This window comes from Struthio camelus, chromosome Z (genome assembly GCF_040807025.1).
Source record: "Struthio camelus isolate bStrCam1 chromosome Z, bStrCam1.hap1, whole genome shotgun sequence".
NCBI lineage: Eukaryota > Metazoa > Chordata > Aves > Struthioniformes > Struthionidae > Struthio > Struthio camelus.
In genome coordinates, this window is record NC_090982.1 from 88,946,490 (window position 1) to 88,974,293 (window position 27,804).

A 27,804-nucleotide genomic window follows, 5' to 3' on the forward strand; every position below is an offset into this window, starting at 1 on the left:
AACAAGAACTATGTGGCAATGAAGATGCAGTGGGTGATGGGTTTAAAGTCAACAAGAAGAAATTATTTTTCCCATGCAACACTATGGAACAGTATATTACAGTGGTGGAATACACTGCCACAAGATATTTTGTATGTACTATACTACAGTATATAACTATGCATGACCTGGCAAGGTCTGTTACCTTATTGTGAAAGAAAGATCTATCAAGGGCTATTTAACTTGATGGCAGATATGCCATCTCCATGGCAGAGAGCCCTTACACCAAAGACTATTGACAGAACTGACCACAGAGTATGCCTTGCTATCTTGCCCTGTCCTTACACCGGATTCCTTGAACAGTGTCTGATCACCCCACACATTTTGCTAATGCTCCAACCCAACTGCTGTATTAGCAAAATGGAACTGTCACAGCCACTTCAGGCTGGAATAGCTGGGATACTGAAACACAGACTGAAGAATGACCTTCAGCAGGTTCTCACTGATGTCCCAAAGCCAAGTTGAGAGTCAAATGCAGACTGGAGAGTTAGGAAGAAAGGAAAGGGCTGAGGCAGAAGTCTGATGAGGCTGCAACAGTTGGACAAGCAGTTAGGGCAGGAGAGGCTAAGCCAATGAGTTAATGATACCACAAAATAATTTTTGTCATCCAAAGATGCATGAAGGTTAATTATGGTCTGTACAACTCTTAACAAACATAAACGCTTCAACGGAAGTGTTAACGTAACATAGCACTTCTTGTCATCTTTAAAGAGATGTTGTGCTTTGAACTGCAGGTTAAAAAGGATAATATTCACATTTATGATATGAGTCAGTGAGGTTTCAGACCCATGACGACACGGAGCGCACGTAATGGAAGCAGTGCTGGCTTCACCAGTGTCTTCCAAGGAGGCGTTCCTACCTGCAGAGCCAGGCAAGCCTGGTGGTTAAAAGCAAATTGTCCTGCATCTACTTTGCTTTGGGAAAGGCAGTAGATGGGTATGTCCCTATAGCAAACAGTCACAAAATCAGCCATCTAGGCTAATATGCTGAAAGAACACAAATTACACAGAAACCCATCTAGGAAACTCTGGACTGGGAACAGCTGGCATGAAATACTGCACATATTGTAGAAATTCCTGAAGTTTTGATTTAAATGACTTTCATACTAAGCTTTTCTAGAAACATATGCTTTATTTCTCGTTAGCATTTGTCTCAGTCTATCTTCTAGCCATTATCCTTCTTTTGCTAGCTCTTTGGCTGTAAGTAAGCCCACCTTTTTTGTCACCAGTAAGCACCCAGATTTTAATGCCTGCTTTTGAAAGTTTGGAAATTGTTTCTGGAACTCCATCCTGTAGTTTGTCTTCAATAGCTGTTGCACCAAGGAGCTGGAAGTTATAGGAAACACGGGTAATTTAGTAGAAGAAATATGTATATAAAACTGATTTCAGATACAGAAGAGAATAAACCTATTCTGTATCAGAGCAGAAAGTGTTATAAACTGGACAACTCAGTTTTCAATAGTTTGCAGCATAATATTAATGATAAAAACAATTCTCTTCTGACAGCAAGCTTTCCCAATTACAGACAAAATTTTCTTGAAAACTACTTTAATTATAGTCAATTTTCCATTTCATGAACACAAAAGAAGTATTCTCCATTAAAAAGAAAATACTAAGTCTTGAAACTAGATTATTTAGAAACATTAACCCAGTGAGGCAAAACAGAAATGAAAGGAGCACCGTCTAGCATACTCAAACTGCATGATTTACTTGTTACACCAGGATTGCGACTGCAGATGAAAAAAATAATTAACCCAGAGACAACATCAGTAAGCAGAGCAAAGGAACTGTATCTCATATAAGCAGCTTCTCTGCAGTTTAAGTAGGACACAAATCCTATTTATAGTAACTGTTTTTTGAATTGTTTGCTCAGAAGTTTCTATGCAGGTTGCATTCCAGAGTCTTACATTTAGCAAGTTTAAAATGTCCAAAAATGACATAGGAAGTGAGATCTGATCTGAATAATTTTTAGATTAAACATTTAATAAATATTATCATCAACTAGGAGTTCAGAAATCAACTGTATGGTGACCTTCATAAACACAACTAACCAGTCTAAGCTTAAAATAAGGTATTTCTTCAGAAGCATCAAAGTATTCTCAAATTTTGACCAAAGTTCTCTAAAGATCATAGGGCAGGCACCTAAACAGGATATAGTGCAGAGCAATGAATTTCTCTACAGAAAACCTTTAATTTGAACACAATTAAAGTCAACTTCTATTCCAAATGCTGATAATTTGGTTTTACAAGTTTTGCTTATCAAAATATAACTTAGAGCTTAGTTCACATTGTTGCTTGTAAGATCTACTACTTTACATCACACTGTTTGGTCTGTTCACTCCTATATCACACACAACACTATATTCAGTCTCCAAATGAAACGAAATGAACCCTCTGACATATGAAAGTTGAATCACAGAGTAGAAATGCTTACTAAAATTACTCCAGGGCTGAAGAATGGAGTAACAAGTTTGGGGTTTGTTTGTTTGGTTTTCAAAAAAATATGTTTATAATGCAACTACTGGCATGAACTGGAAATAAACCTGTACATTAAAGAATAACAGAGAAGAAGAGGAGATGGGGAAAAAAACCCAAAGACAATCAGCTGAAAATAATACAATTTCTTTCGTTCTCTTAAGCTCTCTAGAATTTGACTTGGCCAACAAAATACTGAAAAGACCTCAGTCAGAAGGTCCCAGTAAGCAAGAATAATCTATTTTCAAAAAGATCTGTTCCTTTTTACATAAGAAAAAAAAAGTACACTGAAAATTTAAAGTTTTACTTACAATCAAGTTCTTTTCTATTTCCTCATATACTTTATCCAGAGCTTCATCACGGTTAGTTATAGCTGCGCTGGCCACCATGAACTTTTTATTCCATGCTTCAAATTCATCATGACTAATGTCTTTATAGCAGAGGCAGAGTGTTCTAAGAGTCTCATTTGCAAAAATCTGAAAAATTATGAAAAAAAACACATGCACAAAACAAAACATATCATTTTGAAACCAAATATCAAAGTTAAGATAATAAGCATTAGTTGTGAGCTTGATAAAAACAAATCTGACTGCACAATTAATCTCTGGCATTTCAAAAAGCTAAAAATCAAATTATAGCTGACAAGACAGTCTGAATTGAAAGACTAAACAGAGAAGTGAGAAACAGAACAAAGCTTAGTGATTGGAATATCGACAACTACCAATTATAGGTCTGCATTTGTTCTAATAGCTTAGTAAAAGGATATTAATAACATGAGATTATGGGTAGAAATTAACTTAAAAAATAATTGTGAAAATAGCAAGTAAATTGCAAACATACATCTAGTGCTTCTTCCGTAGCTTCTCTCTTTAGATTCCTTGGATGCAAGCGTTCGTATATTACTGTATCGGCTCCTTTGCAGTACAGCCTGATATTTCCCTCAGATTCTCTTACTGTTGAGTAAAATATGAGAGGTGGGACAAAACATTAGAGTAATCTCGACAGAGGAACTGTTTCACATTAGATTTTTCAGGCTACTGCTGGTAAGTTCCAAAACTATAAGATCATGTTTCTTTCTAGTACTTCATCTCTTAATATAGCTGAACTATGTATCCTCTTCCCTTTCAGGAGAGGACAATACAGTTGAACTCCCAAGAATTATGCTTTTGATGATGTTTCATATAATAGTAACATCTTACTTGCCCGTAGGAGCTGGGCAGAGACATACACCAGAGAAATGATGCACGATAATGTAAAAAATTTAGATCTGTAACTGATTCAAGATTGATTTCTTTAAAGGTAATTAAAATCAAAATTTTAAAGCTATTCCTATGCCAGCCTGCAAACCTAGTTCCTATAGCTATAGCTAGGAGAAACGTCCACGTACAACCAATTTGTTCTCTGGGAGAAAGGGGAACAAATCATCTTTGTAATATTTCTTCATGCTTCTTCTACGGTGACCTAAGATTGTCTTCAGCAGAGGCCGTGCTGGAACACCGAGACAGTCTAGCGGACACATTTGCAACTAATTACAAAGCCTCTCTTTCACTATCCAGAGCTATGTGGATTAAAACCTATTATAGGACTGTGTCACACAGCAGAACTTCTTGACCTCAGACTGCTTCCCTTGCATTTACTTTTTCACCTACAAAACATGGATTGCCTTGGGTCCCTCATACCATGTTGCTCCCAATTCTTACCTCTGCTAAGGAGCTATATAAGCCTGTCACTAACATTTAGTGTTGTCTTTGGTCTTTGAACGGCAAGCTGAGCGGTCTAGAAGTATAGGAGTCAAACACCATATGATCGCAAGGCACGATTTCTAGCCTCCAAACTTTTTTGTAAGAGGTCTTATAAATTAAAGGTTGGTTGCAATCAACTTACCAATGACAGACATTCGTTTCCTGTCACTGTTGAAATCCAAGATAGCAAGGACATTGTAAGTTCTTTCAATCCCCATCTCACTTATAGTGATGGTATTTTGTGTTCGTGAAAGAAAAACATAGCCAAAGTTTCTGGCTGCTGTAACCAAGGCCCCTTCATCTGGGGAGGCCGCTTGATAATTGAGCTGACCTGTATCATTGAAACAGTGAAAAGAAAAGAAAGCCACGGTACACTTGAGCATTACAGGGCAGCGCTCAGACAGCACAGCAAAAACTTCTCACCCACTCCTTAAAATAATTGAGAGCTGCACATGCAATGTCAAATCCTTTCCACTTCTGAAGTTGGGTCTAATAAACTGACAGCAGTGTAAACAGAGCACAGGAACAAGGAACTCCCCGTTTTCTATTATGTGTACTTTCCAAATGAGATAAATCAGTGAACCTCTTCCCTCCATGTATAAAAGCAAAACCTGTAACTTCTCTGCCTCAAAATAAGTATAATTTGAATATCTTTCCTTTCGTTTAAGCATTTTCAAAGGAAGCTCCAAAACACCAATCCTTGGCCACAGACACCAAACATGATGTTGTGGAAACAAAAACTATTTGTAGGAATAGCAAGAAAGGACAAGAAATGCTGGCTTCACAGAGATCTCAAAAAGACAGCTAAAGAAACCCCTAAAACAATACTCCTCTTCTGTTGTGTCAAGTACTTTTTAACTAAATCTTTCGTCCTTACTTTCCACATTCACCAATTCTCCTATAGCTGCTCACCTTTAAGTTTAGTTTCTGTCATCTTTTCATTATTCAGTTTGGTTATTTGTTGCAGATATTCTGAGACTAGACATACACAAATTCCTGTACGTCTATGGAGCTGTACCACAAGGAATACATGCATAAAACCCTCACACTGAAAACACTTGTTTTTAACCACACTGAAAGCAACAGGTCTCCAAAAGCATCTGTACTTGCACAAGCGTATGTGGAATCAGAGGTTATGCTAATGTCATTTTCATTTTATTTGGGGTTTATGCTTTTGATATATATGGATCTGCTTAGAGAGAAGGTCAATGACCAGAAAACACAAGACCACTGTATAAACAGTTCCACTACCTTTCCAAGTCTGCTGTTTTTTAAGATGCACGTTTACCAAAACCGTGACTGTCATAAAGATAGTCTTCCTTTCATAAAGGGACAGATAAATTCAGCACAAGGAGTTCCACTGGGTCTTGCTATTGTTTAGTTTAAAAGAACAGCCTAACATTCCCTCCCGTTTATGTGATAGACATTAGTTTTGGACCTCTCCCATGGAGGAGAGGATTCAACCCGGATTTGAACTGTTGTTTCCCCTTACACAAGAAAAATGCTCACCATCAGAAACATCAACCATGACCGTGTGACAAACGGCAAGCAGAAAAAAGAACTGTCGAATTTCTGGATCCTTTCCAGATTTTATTTGCTCTATCAGATAGTGATCATAGAAGGAGAGCTTTCCATCTGCATACATGTTCCAGCTAAAATCAACTTGCTGGGTAAAAGAAGGGAGAAGTTGAGTTATTTCATGTGCAATTGCTTCAGGCCTACCTGTATGTCTTCACGTTTTGGCAAGGGAAGGTTCACTACCCGCTCTAGGGACCTCAGCGCTGAACCAGAGTGACCTACCTCTGGGTGGTTTTGAAGCTGCCCTGATCCATCCCTGCAGTCTCCTGAAATGCAAGCACCATCAGTTGGAAGGCAGAAGAGAGAATAACAAAGATTTTACAACTCTTTCACCAAGTAAACAATCACACTAGAATATCACAGATTCAAAAAAGCAAATTTTTTCACAACAACAGTACTTTTGTATCCTGTCAGGTATCTCTGTCTACAGGAAGGACGTGGAATTGTCATAAAATGTCTTTGTTGGTTTCAGGCAATTTTCACTGTCAGAAGTTCCACCTCTGTCTTCAGAGGTAGGATGTTTAAAAAACACATGTCATTACCACACTGTGTTCCTTGTTGTTTGAACTGGTCAAACTATAGTTCAGTTTTGGAGTATGTTCACTGTGTATTTTAAATATTAAAATCCAAACAAGTTTGGAAATAGAACTAACAAGCATCAAAACAAAAACCTGCTCTCATTACACTTTCTTACTTGTTTCTAAATCAATTTTGGCCAAGGAGCGTTTCTACCCAAAGTAAAGCATTCTGTAAATTACTAATTTCTGAATTTTCTCCTGGAAGGTTTCCAGTCAGGTCCTTTATAAAGGAGCAAACAGTGGACAGCCCTCCAAGACTTCAATTTTACTGGATCTTTATTCATTTCCAAGGCTAAATTGTGGAAGTTGAGCTGAAACTAAAAAGACTCATAGAGACCTCATACCACATATTCACCCCTCCTGAACAGGCACTACGAATCCCACTCTTTTTTATAGGCCAGAAATGACAAATGGGTCAGAGGCTGCCGGCTACACTATATAGTAACTTTTAAGGTTTCGGCATATGTTCCCGTTACAAATTAGAACTCACACAGGCAGCGTTTCTGTTCTAATGCCCATTCAGGCCAGGGACTTGATCCCTGAGCCTCACGCTTAACCTGATTACTGGGACCTCATAAGGGGGTCAGTCTCCATCTCTTCCCTTCTCCAGGAAAGCAGAACCAGGAAAAGCTTCCACTTCCCGCAATTGCTGTTGATATCCTCCCGTGTTCTGCATCCACACATATAGGTCTGAGAGAAGAGAAAGGCTTCACATGGCCCACTGGGAATCCCAGTGTCGATTCAATCAATAAAACATGCTTCTGAAAGCAGAATAACTTGGCATTTGCTACTGAAATTGAAAACTGGTTTTTATTATGGGGCACAGCCGTAGTGGCATAGACTTACCGTATCTTTGGCCATTAATGCAACATTTTTTAAATGTCATGACGTTCTGTGTAAGTGTTCCTGTCTTATCAGAGAATATGTAGTGGATTTGTCCAAGCTGTTCATTTAGTTTGGTGGTTCTGGCCTTTGCAGCTGTATCCTTCTCAGGATAATACATTTGCAGGTCCCAGTCTATAAAATAGCTTTGGCCCAGACGAATCACTTCGACACTAAATGAAATAAAACAAAGTTCTTACTTCCGACAGCATCTCGTGTTTCAAAATGATCACACCGTATCAGATCCAGGGAGTTCTGACTATATTTTCAGGGATTCCAATTACTTATATAGCCCAGATGTTTAAGGTGAAACAACTACATTTTACCATCACGTTACAGAGTACCCTGACCCCTGGACAGGCCAAACCTAATGACTCAAACTACACAGATCGATTAACCAATAGTGCACTAAATGGTGAAAGGCCTCAACTGCCTTATCAATGCAAAAGTAATGATGGTGCTGCTACCATAACAAATACAAATCCCACTTGGGAATAGCATTTTAAGTACAATTTGGACAACAGTGGGTGGAAGGCTGGAGGACTTGAACTGTGTTGCAGACAGGTTTTCCAAAAGCAAGTTACTCCCACTGAATAGGACAGTAAGAAAGGCCTCTCTTTTGAGGTATAAACTAAGAATATATGATTTTTTCATTTTAATTTTATTTTAAAAGTAGCTTCTTCCACGCAGTTTCTTAACAAGACTGTAGAATTAAACAGGTTAGATACTGACAGGATAAATCCTGCAATTTTTTCAGACATCACTGCTTGGGAAACAATTTTTCTTTAATCAGGAAAAATTTGTTTTCTATGAAACAAATATGCTCAATATTGTAAGAAGAGTTTAATATCCTTAAATCCAAAGTCAAGGATCATGATTTTACACAAAAAATAACACAGCACAGATCACTTTCTTCCAAAATTCCAGTAAGGAGGGTGAGCAAATTCAACATCTTTTCAGTAAAACAGAATTACAGGGGATTAATTAAAGGAGGAATTAATGTGCTTTCCTACCCAACACAAAGCTCTATTTGTTACCTCCAATGGAGAATTAAGTTCATTCACCATTAATTCTGAAGTTAAGCATTAAACCCTGTCACCACATCAGCTATTAAAGGCTAAAGTATTTACCTACCTCACATAAAGGGAAATGGGAACCATGGCATTCAGAACAATGATATATCCCCAGAAATTAAGAAAGCCACGATAAGGAGGGCTGTAGTCTTCTCCATCATAGAGGTACCAAGAAGAGTTACCGATCTGCTGCTCCCAATAAGTATGTCCAATGGCAAGGCCAGCTGACAGCAGGATGAGGAAGACAAAAATCTACAATATACAAAGAGAGGGCCTGTGACACTTCAAAACCGTTTGCTAGACCTAATTCCCAAATCTCCATGTTGAAGATATAAAGAAATTTAATATTACAAGTAAACGGAAGGGAAGCAAATCATTCCCGAAACAGTCTCTTCCCATAATCAGGGTTCTAATGTTAGCCCATTCTCCAAGCAGCATTACATTTATTTAGGCAGGAGGTGAATAGGGTACATGAACATCTTTGGAGCAGAGGCAGAATGACAGTCTTGTTGAGATAAGTGCCAGCACTCGATGACAGTCTAGCTCCTTTTTGCTCTTTCCCTGTCCAAGGGTATCACTTCAGTTTTACACGCTACTTTCCAAAAGTGTAGTGCAGATTGGAGGACACTGCTTATTCCTCACACATGCATGCCAAGGGTACTTATCTAGAAGGAAAAGCATGGGTTTTTAACCTTCCAGGTCAAAGGTATCTTTGGACCAGGATCTAAGTTCAGTTCTTTATCCAACGGTTTAGTGAAAATAATGAGAAGCACCTGCAACTCTGTTTTTGAAGCACTTTTTTTGCATTGTGTAGGCTGCCTACATATGCAGTTTAGGGTCACAGATTCCACCAACAGCTACACAGCTTTTTAGAGTCCCTTCTACTTGAGCCCAGCTCCCAAGGCTCAAACAAAGTGGAAATACACTTAAACAAACAAACAAACAAACAAGAAAGTTTCCTAAACTTGTATTCATTTGGTTTGCTCACTTAAAGCGATCTCAAACATCTGGATTTTAAATAAAAAGGCTTACAGTATAAACCATGTAGTTCATAAGGGAGTCGATCTGTGTCCTTTTAAATCTGGTCTTTCCACTATTTTTCATTATTTTTGTATCAGCACCTAAAATAAATAAATAAAATAACTAAAATTGCATGCAAGCAAGTGTCATTACTATTATTTTATAAGACTGGGACATAAAATATAGCCAAAGTTTAAAAGCGACAGATGTAATGTCACTTCATAGGACATGCTTCCAGGCATTAAATACTGTATGTGTTCATTTCATAAATACCTGCAAATATGACCACTCCATGGCAGAAGTCTGTGTTCCTGATTTTACATCCACGTAATAAAATCTTATCAGCATCCAAAGGATAACTCATGTTTCTCCAGAACAATGTTCCTGCAAACTTATCCAGTCGGTTATTAGGTTCTTCACATTCAATCAGACCTAAACATTTGCAGGAGAATATGTTTAATATATAATAATTTAATAATACTGTATCAGTTTGTACCTACCATACAAGGAATTAACTCCATGCATTTTTTTTTTGAGAAAAACAACTCTTCTGAATTAACCATTTCTTTGAAAACTTAGGTGTACAAATATTCAGCACTGTGTTGCTGTCATTTTAAATATGGCATCTTCAATCATATTTTCCCTCCAGACTGAAATAGCAGAAAGAATACGCTTCTGCACCAATACCAGTACAGCATTTACTCATAAATAGGACACCTGGCATTCTCACACACCTTTTCTTTACTACTCTCAAGTTTTAACAGCCTGCATACAAAAGTGAGTCTGTCTTTGGATCTTACGCTCTAGGATGAATGTAGTGTTTGGTATCAGCATATGACGTTATTTTGCCATTAAAGACTTACCAGTAGCGATCCAACAGGGAAAGAGTGTCCAAACCACACAGTTCCAAGTTAGATTTTAATTTCCACCCCCCTCTCCTTTTATAAACTGTATGAAATACCCTGCTACTTATTCAGATATCTGTGAATATTTTGGATTAAAAAAAGTGACATTTGACTTTGAGTTTTAGGATTTGCACTTATGCCCGTTGTCCAATTTATGACTGGTCACTTGGTGCTATATATTTGCATTTACATCCCCAAAACTGAGCTCATCATTGTAAAATTTTGGTTCAAGCTGCACTTACAAAACAACAACATCAACACTTACAGCACTGCACTTACATCAACAAAATTCTGTCTCATAAAACACATACAAACAAAAAAAATTAAAAAAAAAAGTAAATAGCCACATGAATGCAGATTGCTACAGAGGAACACAGAACAGCAGTGCCAAGTCAAAATAGCAGCTTCTGCAGCCCAGAACCCTGTTTCTAATGCAGAATGGTGGATGGGCAAGGGAGAGTACAGGACCAGTGAACAGTCACAGTCCCCCAACAACCTGCGGCCAATAGATTTCCTGAACTAGAGGTGATGCCTTGCGGACAGATTCTCTTTCCCTAGGAATTTACTCAGGAAGAGTTCTTTGAAGGTACAGACTTTTTACATCTTGTGAATTTTAGCTTAACTACGTATTGCGTGAAAAAGTGTCTCCCTTTCTTTTATTTTGAATCTGTCAGTTGCTCATTTCATTTCATGCTCCTTTGTTCTTGCAGCTCAAGAAACCAGGAGCAGACATTACTAATTTTCTCCACCATTCCCCTCTATGCCATATAAAGGGCTAAATGAAGGGCATCAATGAAATGCGTTGTTATAACTTTGTTGTAAATCTCTTTTTCCTTTGAAGCATTTATAAGTTTAAGATGGCTAAAAAATGAATCTTGAGATAAAACTTTATTTCAGATTGCAGTAAGAGAACGGATTCCTCCCTTTCAAGTTTCACAACACACACAGAACGTAGCTGGATTATAATGATAACTATGAAAAGGACAATAGAAGCTATTTTCCAGATCCACTCCCAACAGCAAACATACTTTTCCAAAGAAAAGAGATAGGAACATGCTAATAAAGCTCTACTCAGTTCTCTCTGCTCAGTGTGTCATAGCTTACTCACGACATAGGTCTCATCTTCAGACAGAATGTTGCTCAGCAGCACAAACAATTTCCTTGTGTTACTTACACTGCACTGTGACAAAAGCCAAGAAATCGCTACCTCCAGAACCATATTTTAGTCTGTGCCCATGTTTTATTTTCTTGTACTATAAGCTGCTTGAGCAACTTTTGAATAGCTGTAAGCATAAAATATAACTGTACAAACCATTGAAGTCAGCCATTGCACTTTCTTCTTGAAGGTATCTGTCCGTTACCTCCAGTGCCATTTTGAATTTTAAGTTAGTCTCACTAAGAAGAAAGGATAAAAAGATCATTTTAATAAAAACACAGATACAGGGGAGACATCTGAACAATGTTAAATAAAGAAGCAAAGCAAAACGCCACAGATACCAACCTTCTAATTTGAAGCAATGGCAAAGATTTGCACATTTGCAAATCTATCATTCACGAACGTGAAACATCCGTGAACTATGTGAATAGCTTTTAAATGGTTTAGTCATTTTTCTTCATAATTGAAATCTTATAGTGTAGCACCCCTTTACCTCTGCTCACTATAAATAAGTGAAGCTTCTCAGAAGCATTGTTTTACTAATGCAACAGTTAAGTTTGAGGTAATGGTTATTTGAATACAATATTTAATAAGTGACATTGTTAAAAGTTCAGTAAAGAACAAACATATTCAGCAGACCCTTGCTTTGCAAGATGTTATAAGTTAGTCTTTAAGATCACTAAAGGTTGAGGGAGGAAGTCCCTGCTCATTCAGAAAAATTAACATTTTACCTCATTAGGTGAAGTCCATTTCATTACAAACTTTTCTAAAAGAAATTCAGTAATAGATTCTCTGACAACATGAACTAACTGAACATTCACAAAGCATATTGATAGAGACAGGAAGATTTATGCTATTCCATAATTTGGAATTGGAACAGTCCCTGTTCCATAATTTTTCCACAGACTGAAGTGAGGCTGACTGGTTTACAGTTTCCTCGATCTTCCTTTTGCCCCTGTAGGAGATGGGTGCAATATTTGCCATTTTCCAGGCATCTGGGACTTCCCTTATCGCCATAACCTTCTGAAGATGATTGACAGTGGCTTTACAATGATGTCAGCCAACTCTCTTTATGCCCACAGACGCATCCCACGAGGTACCCATCAGGTACAATTTGTATAGATGGTCCCTAATTCAACTCTCCTCTGCTACCAGTGGTTTGTCACTCACTTCACTGGTGCTTCTTGGCATAGAAACTTAGGGGCTGACGTTATCCATGAAGACTAAGGCAAAGAAAATAATTGTACCCTTACCCTGAAAATAACTGCATTGCTTTAGAACAACGTACTTCTCGCTCTTTTAATTTTAAGTCAAAAATAAATCTAAGAAATCCTTAAATAGAGCCTTACCCATCTAGTTCAGCTGTCTCTATGTAGCAGAGACTATTTGGTTCTGAGCTGGACAGCAGCAAAATATCAGCCTAGTAAAACAAATAAATAAAGAGCAAATAAATCCAAGCCAATATTTGGAAAGATCTCTGTAGAAACGTAAAACAAAAACATATCTAAACCACTTACAGGAACAAAAGTATTTTTCTTCAGACGAATGACATCTCCAACTTTAATATCTTTCCATTTTGTGTTTTTGAACCTAGTATGAAGATAGTTCAGTGATTATTACTGTTTCATCTAAAACAGTATGCACTTTATAAATCTTAAAATTTTGAAACTTCCTTAGTACAAAAACATCACAGCTTGAGTGTAAGCTGTGTTTTTCCCTTCTGGAAACTGCCAATTTAGTTGGGGTCTAAACCTGCCTCTTCCCTTCCCTCGCCACATACGTGTGAATTGCTGACTTTCTCTCCAAGAAAGTTGCTCTTAGCATAGATTTAGTACCACAGAACTAAATTTAAGGCAATTGTCTTCCAATTCCAATTGTCATAGACATGTGCAGAACAACGGAGAACAATAAGCTGAACTTTCACAGGCATCTCTGGCTCAAGATCTGTGATGAAACTTAGCAACAGGGCAACAAACACTACTTATAAAGTTAAAAGGGAACTGTACAAACCTTCCATCCTTGATGACATCACATGCCCTATTATTAACCTCATTGTCCATCCTGTGACAAGCCTGAAAATGAGGAGGAGAGAATGTACTCACTGCATATGCAGTATGCACAATTAAAAAAAAAAAAGAACACCACTGTTTTCTTTTGCTTCTAATATTAACAGAACATGTTTCTTACAATGTCATCCACTAGGTCTTTGACTGCAGTTATTCCCAGCACCAAGAGTAAGGGCACCAGTGTTGTATACCATGAAAGAGTTGTTATTTGGGGAATCGTCTACAAGAAACAAATAAATAAAATCAGCTCAATACAGGATTATCATCACATTCAACTGAGAGACATTAACAGGCAGTTGACTTATATTATAACAAAAAAAGCCAGCACATCCAAGAGAGAATTCTAGGTTGGGTTGTGAAGATGCACAAAACTCTCCGGGATGAGCCATACAATAATTGGAATCATTTATATTTCGTGTTGACACTTCCAGTTCGTGACTGGGACTTGAGAGCCATCATGTTTTACAGAGAAACAGTAAAAAGAAACATCTTTTCCCCACAAAATTCATGAACTATGTAACTAGCTTATCTTATCTAATACAGAAACAGGTAATGAATAAAAGCTATGTTGTTCCAGATTTTTATTGAAACGTCCTTAGTTTCTGCATAGCCAAAACACAGCCCCCTATGAAGTGCCCTGCAATTTCATGACAGGATAACAATGTATTGTGTCATAAGTATTCAGCTCAGTACATAAGCACCTCAAACTCATTTCACACTTACAAATTTCTCTACGTAAAATATATATTACCTGTAAAATAAGAAGAACAAGGAAATAGAAGTTGGCTGCTCTTTTAAACTGCTCAAACAGATTCAGTGGTAAAAAAGTGATTGGGTTGTACTTGTATGTTTTAATCGCATTTCCCTGTTGAAGAAAAACAAATGTCATTCACAACAGCAATACATGAATTGTGAATACATGAATACATTAATTATAAATGTACAATTCATATCTCTAAGCAAAGCATTTTACTAGTCTAATCATTCCTATAAATAGCTTTTTTAGAGTTCTGCCTTTCCTGAACAGTTTAATGTGGGTTGCTCTCTCAATGACACTAAGGCACAAGGATCCGCTTCACTGACTTGAATGTACCCAGAAAAGCAGCTTAGATTTCATAAGCTTCAATTCTAGCAATATGTTAAAATACATAAATCCAGAGCCTTGTAAATCCAGAGCGCTAGTAACGAGATACAGGACTTGTTACCACTAGGTCACACTTTTAAGTTTAGCTCAGGTCACCAGCAACTGAGAAGTTGTTGCTGTCTGACAACGTTCCCTGGCTTAGCTATACACCTGCAAGGAGATCAGGGAAATAGTAGTCAACTTATTAGACTTAACCGTTCAAAGATTATACAGTCTCCTTTAAGCATCGCAAACGAAACCAACATCCTCACCCAGGGTCTCGGATGACAGCTCTGCAGTGCGTTGGCAAAGGGCTGCATTACAATGCAAGAACAAAGAGCTGGCAGCACGGGCACGGGTTACAAGGGCAAAACTGTGCTCTTGCCCATATAACTTCCTCTGCAGCCTCCGCTCCAGGACTTATAAGCCCTGCCCTGTGAGAAGCAACTTTGCTGGAGGACTCTAGCTACACCAAGCACTACAGGACATCACAGCCACAGGGTGGACGGGACACAGCCTCTCCCCAGGTAAACGACACAGTGCGCGTGGCACTGCCAGACAGGCACAGAGAAGGGGAGGAAACTTCACTGATCTTATCCTCTCACACAGTCTGTTCTGAGGTGTACCACTTAGGCATTACATCTGCAGTAACATGGTCCTACCTGATATCACCATTTGGATGTAACAGGTCTCAGACATCAGACTAGAAATACCAAATCCAAACACAAAGGACTATTGATTAAACATTGAGGAGGGACAGTGTGGGACGCAGCAAAGGTTAAGTCGCATGAGAGTCAGTCCCATGCTTAGCCTGAGCATAAAGGACTTCCATTCTAGTAACAGCTCCAGTTGTAGTTTTATTAATAAATGTTCGTGCTTATGCATGAAATAACTCAAACTGCCTCAAGTCCACAAAGCAGGCATCTCAGGAGCCTCAGGAAAACCACATCAGCCAATGCCTCACAGATAAACCAGGCCAGTTCACATCAAACCCCACAGTGCTATCACCTATCACTTACAACCAGTAGCGCATACTAGCACCATAGCTTTATTACTTTGAAAAGAAACAGTTCTATTTAAAAAAATAGAAAAAAGAAATCAAGCTTTTGTCTTGATAAATGAGACAAAAACGTCTACTTGATCATAATCAGGTGGATTTAGAATGGGGGACATAACCCAAACTAGAAGGCTATCACTCTCTGTGTTTAAATGACTAGAGATTCCCAGTTTTTAAGACTATGCCAGTCTAGCTTGATCAGGATATTGCTTAATATTATACTAAGACTTCTTATATGAAAGACAAACATCCAAGTAGGTGTTGTCTTGTTGTAACAGCCATAGTTGAGCAGATGAAACTCAGAATTTGGATCAAGGACACCTGGCTTCTAATTCTCTGTCTCATCTTAAGTAAGTCTCTTGATACCTTGATTTTCCACTCACAAACTTGAAATCAATAACACTTCCCCATCTTTGTGGAAAACCTGAGGAAAGTGTGGCTTTCACACTAGTCAACAGTTGTTGGAAGTATCTTACTGAGATTAGCAAAGCATTCGCCCTGACAAGGACTTAATCTCCATCATCTGAAAATAAAAAAAACTTACTGCATATTTGCTTTTTTTAAAGCACAGGAATACTGTTCTCTTAAAATGGGGCTGTTCATGGAAGTGTTGATCATTTGCTTTAACTTGCCAGCTGCAGTCTGGAAGAGACAAGGCAAAATGGATCAATATCTGATTGTTCTAAAGATAAGGAAACAAATTTGCCAATTTTAGGTTTTCTTTCAAATGCCATCTCTTTAAGGTATCTTCAGTTGAAACAAAAGTGAGACTGTACCTGCTTTTTTCGTGTATTGTCTAAAGAAGTTTTTCCGAGAAAGTTTCAGGTTATTTGTCTTTATTATCAATTTCAATATAATCAGAGGTACTGACAACAATGTGGAAGTTCTATAAGGTCCTGAAAACTTAACAGAGTAACACTTAGTCATACTAAATTCCCTTCTTTCCCCTCTTCCAACACTTGTTAAGTACTAAGCACCCAAAACAGGGTTTCTCAGTCTTTTTAAAAATGAAAGGGTACACCCTTGGAAAAATAAATTCATAAAACCATATCATGCAATGTTTTTTGTTTACAGCTATAAAAAAAGTTAAAATCTAAAGTGCTCGTTTTATTTCCTCAGCCATCAATTTTGCTCAATTGCTTGAAAGCTCAGAAATAAGAATTGTATTTTGTTGCAAAATTTAATAAAACTAAACAAGTGATGTCAGCAACAGCCTCTGAAGTTTTGGACCACAAGCTGATAAAATCACTTACAGGACTCAGCAATCTTGCCTCCTTCTGTCACCTTCACTATTTGGCATTTAAAGCCAGACTTGACATACAACATTCCTAAGGGGAAAGTTTCTAGAACCCCTCCTAACAAACCATCTATCTCCAACTTAAGGTCCATTATGCAAGTCCTATGACCTCCACCTTTAAATGGGAGTTCATCTACGATGCAGATCGTTTTTCTCTGAATGATATTTATTGCGAGAATGACTCCTGCTGTCGAGATTCCTCCACCTGCCAAACCTTTAACGAAATGGGATGCTTTGCGACAAAGAGCACTATTAGAATGAACTTGCAAAACACTCTGATGCACTTTTAAAGCACACCAATATAGCAGACCTGTTTAGAGAGTTAATTTTAGAGTAGTTCAACCAACCTGAGGGGCTCAAGCAGTCCTCTGGATCTTTATGTGTCTCCCACCCTGCTCTACATTGCGTTTTGTCCCTTGTCTTTGCTCGCTTGCCTCAGCCCAACCCATCACGTATTTTCTATGCCCCCTCTTTCACTGGCTACCTGCTTTAGATCCCGTCTCTGCCCTCAGGCCTACATCACTGATAGCCCTATGAATCTTGTTACCCACACCTGCAATTTCAGGTCCTGCCGACATCAAAGAAACTCCCTGATGAAGTAATTCAGCAGGTTTTTAGGCTGACTCACATGAGCACTTCACCTGCCTGGGAAGGATGAGACAGAGACAGTATTTGAAGTATGCTTAAATCCAGTTTTCTTCACTCATCAATCAACTATTTCCCCTTTTCTCCAATCCACAGTAAGTGTTTTTAATTAGCGATCTTTTTGGTTTCATGGGATTCGCATGATCTCAGTGTATCCAACACTACAAAGTATCAAAGGTGCTGAATTAGAAACAAAAGGGGTGAAACTCTTGCAAGTAACGGCATGATTGGGGGCTGCTGGCCTGCAATGCCAGACACCTTCAGAGAAGTGTGAATTCCTTACTAGGCTACTGTAAGGGAGCTGATCACAGGCTGTCCCAAGACTTAAAACCCAAAACCTCAGATCCAGTCACAAAGCCTTTTTTTTTCCATCCAAAACATAAAGCAAGTTCTCTTTTGGCAAATCCAGGAGTAAGACCTTTACAGTCATTACACAACTTTGATTTCCATTATAATTTTTGCACGCTGTTAGAACACTTCAGTGCCATATGCTTCTTCTTCAGAGAGCTATTGCCTGACTCCACAAGCATATCAGAGAAATACTTATCTTGCTGTAGCACTTGTATTTAAAATTGCATAGATGAAAACATACATCAGATGAAGATGCATTGTCCATCCTTATCAGGGCTTACATCAAACCCCACAACTTACAGCACTTTTAGCTGTCTTGCATGTGATTTACAAAAGAATTACAAGGGGACCAGTTTTTGATTTATAAGGAGATAAACATTACTGAAGTCCATGAATTGAGAAAATGATTAAATTTTATCAAAATGGAAGGACTGATGAATATTAAAAACATCTACAAGAAAATTTCTTAAAAACATTCATTCACAAAAATGTTACAGCATTGATAAACTTAGTACCTCAGATCAAGAACTGGCTGATTAGGTCTTAAATAAAAGCTACATGGAGGAAAACCCCCAAAATTATTTTAAACTGTTTAACAGCGATATTAATACCTAATATTTGGGAAGACAGATCAATAATTTATCATCTTAAAGGAACATGAAGGGAAAACCATTTTGGTTGAAGGTGGGGAAAAAAAGCAAAATGAATGACATTTTTGCAGCACTGCCCGAAGGTAATTAGCCACTGTACCAGTCAACAGGTTCTACAAATCCTGCAATTTATGCCAGCAAATTATCTATTAACCAGAAAAAGGAAACAAAGAAGATTAGGAAAAAAGTCTGAAGGGAAAAAAAAATGAATGAGTAAGTTTACCAACTGCTTATAAACTCTTATGATTAGAATAGTGGCCTACCAAACTTGCATGGTAAAAGCTCCTACCTCCTTAAAGCTTTTGCCCTGCCTGGGAGCTCAAGGGGAATCTGCCATCTCCATAGCTCTATTCCATACTTTGGATAATAATTTAGGTAACAGATTAACTGTATAGGTGAAAGAATTTTGTGGCTATACTGAACTAGCAAGCATTACAACCTCTTTGGAGGGTGGAATCAAAATTCATCTCACTGATTTCAAATTCTCTCCACTTCATTAGGATAAAGGAAAAGGAGCATGTTACACTTCTGAAAGAGAAATCAGACGTGTAGGAAGTTCTGCTTTATTGCAGTTTCTTCCCCTCACCCCTTGGTGCTTACAGGAGGTCATAAAGTGTAATTTGGGTCAGTGTTTACCAGTGTATTGTGTCTTCTTTTTTTCCTGATATTTTATTTAGTAAAGACAATAGTCATAAAAAGAAGCCAAGAAAATATAACTGATGATGAGAAGCTAAAGAAGTGGTGTTTATTCTATAGCCTATACCACCTCAATCATCCAAGAAAGCTATGAACATATGTAATAGGTGGTTATAAAATAAACGGTGATTAACTGTCCCCCACTGCCACATAAACAGGAAGAAATCCATATATAAGAGGGAGTAGTTAAGTAAAAAGCAACTGCATTGAAACCCTGAAGAATGGATGTGATCCTGGGAAATATGCTCTAGAGGACCCTGCTGGAGCAGGGAGGTTGGACTAGATGATCTCCAGAGGTCCCTTCCAACCTAAACCATTCTGTGTGATTCTGTGAAAAAAAAGAAACGTATGCAAACCAACGGGCTAAACAGAGCAAGTTGGCTTATACTGGCTCAAATTTACAGATTATGGGGAAGACAACTAACTGAAGATTTCTTCAAGATTTCTCAAATCACAGACTGTGTACATTAAGGACTTGCTTTAAGATGAGCTCACTCTGCAGATCATTAGTTTTATGCAACAAGAAATGGCACAGCGTTTTGGATTTAGACTAGAATAAGTTGATTTTCTTATTGACCTTTGTTAAACTGAATTACCATCACTTACTCCTCTTCAGATTTACATAAGCTATCCATTCCAAACCCATTCTAACGGATAAAATACAAAAATCAAATTGATCTATGCGTGGCTCAGCCTATGTATTCAGAATTATTTACTACCCAAATAAAGTTTCTCTCATAACATTACCTTTTCTAAATGACTCTCGTTTCTCCTCAGCTTCTCTATTGATTCGATTTTGTTCTGGTTCCACCGCAGGCTGCTGACTGTCCAATTCATCCTCTGTTTCGTCATCACTGTATGGCATCACCTCATCGTTGGGCTGAGAATCCTCATCAAAGGTGGTCTCCGAATCCCGTTCGGAGTTCATTCTGCTAGCGCTCTGTGAACATTTTATAAAGACAAAGGAATGAGTTAACGTAGCAAGTGGTGGAAACTATGGCTCCATAAATTTAGCCTGTCAGTAGCTGTCAGCAAAATCACGTTCAAAACTGGTTCTCTGAGAAGAGCTTAGAGCACAGACTCAATTTTCAAACACGGTTCAAAGCCACGAGGCAGTATTTTCATAACAAGTCCTTCATTAACTTTCTGCTATATGCAATTATAAATGCTCACACGACAGACTAAAGGAACATCCTACTTTATTGACGTAGGAAATCTTTAATGGGTTGTAGAAAATAGTAAGTCCACGAACACCTGCACCTTAACAGTTGCCATTACGCTGTTCTTTATAGCAACATCAGGATGACAAGAGTTAAAGGAATTTAGGTCCTAGCTTAGCAGCCAGAAGGCTGAGCGGTGAGTGAAAGCCAACACGAGCGCTTGCAATTGGCAATTCAGGTCAGGCGATGGTTCCTCAGGTCCAGGTCCACCTGCTGAAAGACAGCAGGAACAGCTCTCACACAAAATAAAACTTCACTTCCCTCTCCCCTCTCCAAATCTTAACATGAACTTTTGCCATTACAAGATGTCACATTTTGGTGTCACAGAACCACAGGAGGTTTGAGGCTGGAAGGGACCTCTGGAGATCATCTAGTCCAACCCCCCTGCTCAAGCAGGGTCACCTACAGCACGTTGCCCAGGACCATGAGCAGACAGCTTTTGAATATCTCCAAGGATGGAGACTCCACAATCTCTCTGGGCAATTTGTTCCAGGGCTCAGTCACCCTAAACATCCAAATATCTAAGAAAGTTTAAAACTCATTTTTTAGATGTTCAACATCCACACACACGCACCAATCCAACTGTACCTATGCTATGTGTGCACGCATAACTGCCTGAAACTTTTCAAAAAGCTCACAGGGCCCCTATACCTTACATACAAATACATTGTCTTCCGAATTGCAATCTCTATCTTCCATACAGTGCATTTAAATTATAGCTCTTGAAAAATTCCTGACATTGTTATTTGGGCTTCTGCATCTTCCTGTGATCTTAGATACAAGCAAGATGCAAGAGAAGGTTCCAGCCTCCTTTAGCATTTTCAGATTGCGCAGAAAATTTCTACAGCTTAAGCCAGTGGACAGTATTTAATTTAACTGTTTGTAAACAAAATTCAGAAACTCATGTGTAACTTCTCCTCCAACCACCAGCCAGAAACAGCCATCTACACAAATCCTAAATGGTCTTCATCTACATTTGGTTAGTTAATCACTGTGCCGGGTAGTTTGGCATTTTATTAATTGATCTAGTACAGCAAATTAGATAATTTCAATGAGTGTACCCCATTCATTTCCAACTATTTAACACCCCAGTCAGTTATACTGAAGCTTACATTACTTGCATTTATTTCTAAAGGTCAATACTTCCAAACAGAGTCTGTTCTGTCTGCTCAAGGCACTGCACAAGTTGTAGGAATATTAAAAACCATAGTGAGAAGAATGGGTTCCATAACCTCTGCAATTTCAAAATTAAATTAAATTGATAGTTGAAGCCAGGTAACATAATATACATATTAGCTGGCTACCAGGCATCTGCCTATTGACTCATGTTCTAAAAAGAGCTTAGTTTTGTGAAATAACACCAATGCTACCCTATACCCCATATGCTGCTGCTAATGAAGCCAGCAAACAGCACTGCCAACACCCATCATTTGGGCTGACAGCAAACCCTGTCAAGATCCAAGTCGGCCTCTATTTTTGAAAGCTGAATTGCGTCCCCTCCCTAATATCTTTTAGCAGAGAGATATAAATATTAAATGAGCACTTAATATGCTACTCAAATGACACGACTGTCTTCTAAAAGCCCAAAACATGCAATGCTGTTTCATCGTCTGTAGTGCTGCAGTATTCTCCTACCGCACAAGCTTATGTTTCAGACCGCCAGGTCAAAAAACAAAACGAAAAGCAGATATCGCATGAACGCGTTGTGATCGACTACGAATTAGTACAACTTCTCCCAGGACCCGCTCAAGACCGCGGGTTAGAGGCCGCTCATCGACGCAGCTAGCTGGGAACGGGACAGCTAGTCACCGACGCACGAGCTGTGGAACCTGAAACTTCTGCGGAGAGATTATTTGCTTTCCTAAATAGCCTTGGATTTAGGCAATTCATCTGAGAAACAAGATGAATTGCCTCTTTTTACCGCCTTTGTTCTTCCTCGACCACCACCCTATCCCCAAAAAGCCTCCTATTTCACTTGATGTGGAAAGAAAGAAAAGCATGCACCTGAAATCGGAACTAAAAATTTATTTCCAGAGCAACCGGCTCACTAGCGGCGAAAAACGCAGGGCCAGTATAACCCGCACGCACGTCGCTGCGGGGTCCTGGACGCAATCCATGCAGCTCGCCGCGCAGACCGGCCAACAGCAGGCGAACTGCAGGGCCCTTACGCAGAGCTGGGCGGCACGGCTGCCCTCTGCCATCAGCAGGGCTCCGCCTGGCCGTGGCGTTCACCCTCAGCGGGAGCAAACGCCCTACGGGGCTGGGGGACAGGCGTCCTGTGGCCTCTTCGCCCGGGCCTGAGAAGACACAGAACTGCAAGGCGCTGAAAGGCAGTTCAGGCAGTCAAGAGACAACCAAGCGCACGCTGGCAGCAAGACCGAACGTATGCGGACGTAGAGAAGGATGGGGGGAAATCCAGGAAGTAAATAAACTCTGCTCGTTGCTGCTTCTGGCGTGACATGAACGTATGCAGTATCTAGTCTCCTCAAAAGCAACTTCAATTAGAACTATAATTAATACCTGGGTTTTTTAAGGATCTGGTACTACAATCTCCTCTTGCAGTAGCAAATAGACAGAAGATTTCGCTATGTTGAGAGAGAAGCCATCTCCAAATGTGATCCCAGAAGTTTTACAAGATGAGGCACTGAGGGATGCCAATTTACGGTACATCTGCCGCCTCAGGCGAGCGCCTTCATCGACTGCCACAGGTTTCCGCGACCCCGAGGAACGCTGAGGCCGAGCACAATCCTCACCTCTTTGCTTTGCAGTCAGGCACACCTTCCACCGTTTGCGTGCTCTCGGCTTTGAAAGAGGTTTGCTTTATTTTTAGTTTTCAAAGCCGCTGCTCGGGTTCCCGGGCTCGCCGCCGCTCAGCGGGGCTGGTCTGCGAAGCAGGCGGCCCGGGGGCAGGAGAGGCACCAGCTTTGGTGTGCTATCAATCCAATGTCAATTCTGAAGGCAAACAACACGCGCCCAGGGACCGACAGCACAGAAGGGCCTTTTCAGTAAAGAACAAAAATCCAGTATGACTAAATATTTATTCGAATGAAGTTCCTGAATTTGTCACTGACCAGCATCTATTATTGCCGCTGCCACTAAATGGGTTCCAATAAATCATAAAAGACTCCAGGAAAAAATCTTGGCAATAGTTACCATAGAAGCACTAGGATAACACTGAAATAAAACATACAAAAATATATTGGTAACTATTTGTGAAGCAGCAGAATTTCTTATGTTCTATAGCTACGTTATTTTCTTGAGCTGCTTTTTTTGATCCACAGAACTGTATTCAATAATCCACCACATGGAGGTATTCCCAAGCATGGCAGCTAATTTTTATCATCATCCAGTATTACTCTTAGAAACTGTATTTGGTCAGAGGGATGTTAACAGCTGATGAAATCTGCTAACAATCCACTGGCTAAACCTTTTAATATAAAGGCACACGCGGACGACAACCGAGAGCTCATGCCAGTAACCTTTCTGCTCATTAGTGGGCATTTACTGTTTCAAAATACATAGTGGGAAAGAAAAGTAAGAAAAGTAAGTAATGCTGTTAAATGTTATGAGCAGAAAGAAGAGGGTATCATAAAGTTATCGCATGTCTCTTATTTTTCCCTCTCCGCTCTGCTGTAAGCTCCCCTGAACTCCCAGCTAGTGTCACACATAAGGAAAGAGAGAGGGACAAGTCCTTGGAGGACTTCATCACGTGGTGGATACTACAAGTTAGCTCTGGCTCCCTGTCCTCGTTCCCCTCCACTGACGGCATCTTACACCTTGTCCCTCTATCCATCCAGCATGAGCTTCTCTCCTGCACCTCTTCCAAGAGACCTCTGTGCCCTGCAGCTCTGCTCCTGCTGTCAGGAGGAGCCAGGTGAGAGCTCACGACCTTCCTGCTTTACCTCATTCAGTGTCTCAGTATACCTTCAAAAAACTGGAATATGTATGAAGAAGTAACAGCTTCCAAACAATCCACAGTCACAGAATCATTGAAATCAATCTTGTCCACAATGCAAGGTCAGCCAATGGCATTTTTGGGTTACTTATGCTCAGAAATGTGTATTTATCACCACAACATTTCTACATGCAGTTTTCACGTTATTGCTGAATTTGTTACATGCTCATGCTACTTGTATTTTACTGTATTGTTCGTTGCATTATAAAAAAAGAAAAAAAAGGCAGATGAAACAAGAAACATTCCTCACTGAGGAGTTCCTCACCGAGTCAGCAATCATTAGTTCTGAACCGGGGAAGTGGGCAGACAAAGTTTACTATTTTTTATTTTCTGCAACTTAAGGGAAAAACAAAGCAGAACAAAACATACATACAAAAACCCCCACACTGATTCTGGAAACAGATTCTGTCTGCCCTAAAAGACAGAGCAAGGAACTGGTACAGTTGACTTAAAAAAAAAAAAAAAAAAAAAAAAAAAAAGACAAACGCTCAGAACTACAGAAGCAGCTCCACTTTGTCTTTATGGCACGGTCTTCTGACAATAAGATAGTAATATTGAGAGTGAGCCAAGTTTCCTTCAACATCATTTTGGGAAAACCTTGCCAGACTTCCAAAACACCCGCCATGAAGTCATTAAGGCAGCGTTCATGCTGCTATCACAACGGGAACTGACTCTCCAAAAAGCACTTAGTAATTTCCATGTTGAACTTCCTTCTTCACTCAACCACCTAGACTAGGTAAATGTCTCTGTAGTCCACAGTCCTCTGTAAGGCACTGCCGTAGTGAGGAGCTCCCAGCTTCCAGGAAACGGAGAGAAGGGCCCTCGTCGCCCAAGCCCTCAGAGCCTCCCAGGGACCCAGCGCGTCAGCCTAGTGACCTGTCTCTGCAGCCAGCTAAAGCAGCTCACCTGATAATCTGTGCTGAAGGCTCAGGATTCAGACCGCAACAATGAACAGCGCACTGAGGATGGAACTGCTAATTTCTACCTAAACATGGGAGTAGCGGAGGGGTGGCTCCCTCAGCCACAATACCTTTCAGGCAGTGAGGACAACATCAGAAAACTCCACTCCACTTGCCTTGTCGTATCTGCTTCCTTAGGAATCCATTAGTGACTGCTGGAGACAAGATTACAGATTATTTAGGTAAGCCTTAGCTCTAACCTGGTATATTCTTACTGCAGGACCTCATAAGATATGGATCTTCAGGGCATGCACAATGAACAAGAAACAAGTCCCTAATTAGACAAGTTTATGACCCAAGCACACAAGTCCACAGATGAACGCAGGCATGCACAGGGAGAGCAGGGGAACGATGGGACGACCTGCTTGGTGCAGCAGGCAACTGCTGCACTCAGACTATTGCCTAACCGTTTTCCAGATTCAGAAGCCCTACAGGTTAGTTCAAGGTTTTCACTCCCTCAGGCAAACTAGACAGACACTACTGAATCAGTCTTGGACACTACCTCTCAACCCTTCCGTAAACTCTTACTTAGCGAGCAGTTACAGCCAACACACACACTGACTTTTCCAAGTTTTTCCTATCCAAACAGGGGAACGGATAGTCCTGCCCTTAAACAATAACATCTTGGCTTTGCAAGCAAGCCACGGGCAGGCTCTTCACCTAAGTGTCTAATTTAGAAGCAGCTTTTATAAAGATGCTTAGATTTTCTTTTCACTGCATGCCTGTTCAGGGATAAGAAATTCCTTAGCCAGGGATTATGTTCTCAATCACAAGTTGCTTGAACATTAGATAATATCTTTTTAGAACAGCAAGTAATGCTCTATCTCAATTATTTTTTTCTTTTCTTTTTGAGAAAAAATGATATTCTTAGACTACAAAAAGTCCTACTGTAGTCAAAGATTCCACCACATCTTTGAATCACAGTCACTCCAAAGCAAACAGAATAAGCACATATGCCTGGCACATTTACTAACCCCTGACAGCATCAAATGCAAAGGGCACCATTTCTGCACCCAAAGACCCCAACACACACATCCCAGAGGGCTGGGAGAGTAACCTGGGAAGCATCACTGTATGCTTGCTCTGTACTTGCACTCCGCATGGGGATGAACAGTGGACTGTTCAAAGGACTTCGCTCTGACTCGTATGGCAACTCTTTTACCCAGGACCAAAAAGTCGAGGTAACGTACTCACAAGCAGTGCGGTCATCTATAGGAGTGCTCTTGCACAGCACTGTTAAAAGGATGGAAACAACACTCAAGTAGTCTACCAGTAAGCATTCCCAATAACGCCTTTTTCCTCACAGAGTCCTCAAGCTAGCCACATACTGACAACTAGGTCTTCACCAAAATGACCATCTTGGAAATGGGGTAAGAAAACCACAAGAGACGCTACTTTTTCTTCCAGGGGTCTGAAAAGGAATTTATGAGAACTGTCTTGAGAAAGGCACAGGACTTCCTGGAACAAAGGAAATGACTGGAGCATACAAGCTGGATGGGAGTTTAAGATGGAAAACCAACCAACTAACCAACCCCTAACTCATACAATACCTGAAGGTGTTACAAAGGTATAACAGATCCGAACAGTGCTGGGGCTGAGATGAGTTCCTGGAAACACTGCTGGAAGGAAACAGAACGGAAGGATTAGGAAAACGGGCAGGGGTTGCCAGTGAACGCATGCAAGTGAAGAAAGCCTAGAGCTCAGAGTCCAGGGACCAATTAAGAAAGTATACAAAAAAGGCAACAATAGTTTGAATAGAGCGGAAAAGCGTTTAATGGGCTGGCAGAGAAGGAGTTATCCAGTGACAGTTTGACAAATTGGTTTGGGGTTAAGTTTCTTGTCACCTGGTCTGCCTGCAAAGGGTTAGATGAGATGTCAAAGTGATGTCAGAAGTTCAGAGGAAGATGGAGGGTGATTAGGAGGCAAAAGAGGAGAAGAGAGAAACTGAAAGCAAGGAACAAGAGAGATGTCAACTAATATTCAGCCAACATAGGATGGAAAGAGAGAAGAGCATACGTCAGCTAATACTTGGATGAGGGAAGAGCGGAACAGAAAAATCAAAGGTGAGTTACACGATAGGAAGAGAAGAAGCCACGACTAATTTTTTCAATAGTCAGTATTCGAAGAAATAAAAAAGTCACCACTCAAGAAAAAGCTAGAAAGGCTATGCCGTGCAGGAAAAACAAATTCTCAAATGGACACTACAGGCAGACTTGATGCTATCATATTTGGCAGGCTTATCTATGCGGCTTTTTTTTTTCCCAGAGCTGAAATAAAATAAAAGCAGGAATCCATTTCAGAAAGGATCTACTCTCAGAAGAGAGAACAAAAAAGTTAT

At 39.7% G+C, this 27,804-nt stretch overlaps 1 protein-coding gene across 7 annotated transcripts in view; it reads right to left on the minus strand.

Annotated features, from left to right (window-relative positions):
- The window catches only part of LOC138064846 (phospholipid-transporting ATPase IC-like), a 57,005-nt gene that overhangs the window by 10,772 nt on the left and 18,429 nt on the right, over window positions 1–27,804 (minus strand). For 6 of the 7 annotated variants that reach the window (XM_068928981.1, XM_068928980.1, XM_068928985.1 and 3 more), the window contains 18 exons: window positions 20,080–20,272; window positions 16,238–16,335; window positions 14,265–14,378; window positions 13,635–13,733; window positions 13,458–13,519; window positions 12,965–13,037; window positions 12,797–12,867; window positions 11,604–11,686; window positions 9,660–9,818; window positions 9,399–9,487; window positions 8,428–8,618; window positions 7,258–7,466; window positions 6,056–6,099; window positions 5,765–5,921; window positions 4,398–4,586; window positions 3,354–3,466; window positions 2,825–2,989; window positions 1,253–1,364 (listed from right to left, as the gene is read on the minus strand). In XM_068928981.1, the coding sequence (XP_068785082.1) occupies window positions 1,253–1,364; window positions 2,825–2,989; window positions 3,354–3,466; window positions 4,398–4,586; window positions 5,765–5,921; window positions 6,056–6,099; window positions 7,258–7,466; window positions 8,428–8,618; window positions 9,399–9,487; window positions 9,660–9,818; window positions 11,604–11,686; window positions 12,797–12,867; window positions 12,965–13,037; window positions 13,458–13,519; window positions 13,635–13,733; window positions 14,265–14,378; window positions 16,238–16,335; window positions 20,080–20,260 (2,209 nt within the window). In that variant the 5' untranslated portion in view covers window positions 20,261–20,272. Of the gene's footprint in view, window positions 1–1,252; window positions 1,365–2,824; window positions 2,990–3,353; window positions 3,467–4,397; window positions 4,587–5,764; window positions 5,922–6,055; window positions 6,100–7,257; window positions 7,467–8,427; window positions 8,619–9,398; window positions 9,488–9,659; window positions 9,819–11,603; window positions 11,687–12,796; window positions 12,868–12,964; window positions 13,038–13,457; window positions 13,520–13,634; window positions 13,734–14,264; window positions 14,379–16,237; window positions 16,336–20,079; window positions 20,273–20,592; window positions 20,766–27,804 lie in introns of those variants that run through there. The other variant, XM_068928979.1, reaches the window with a different exon arrangement.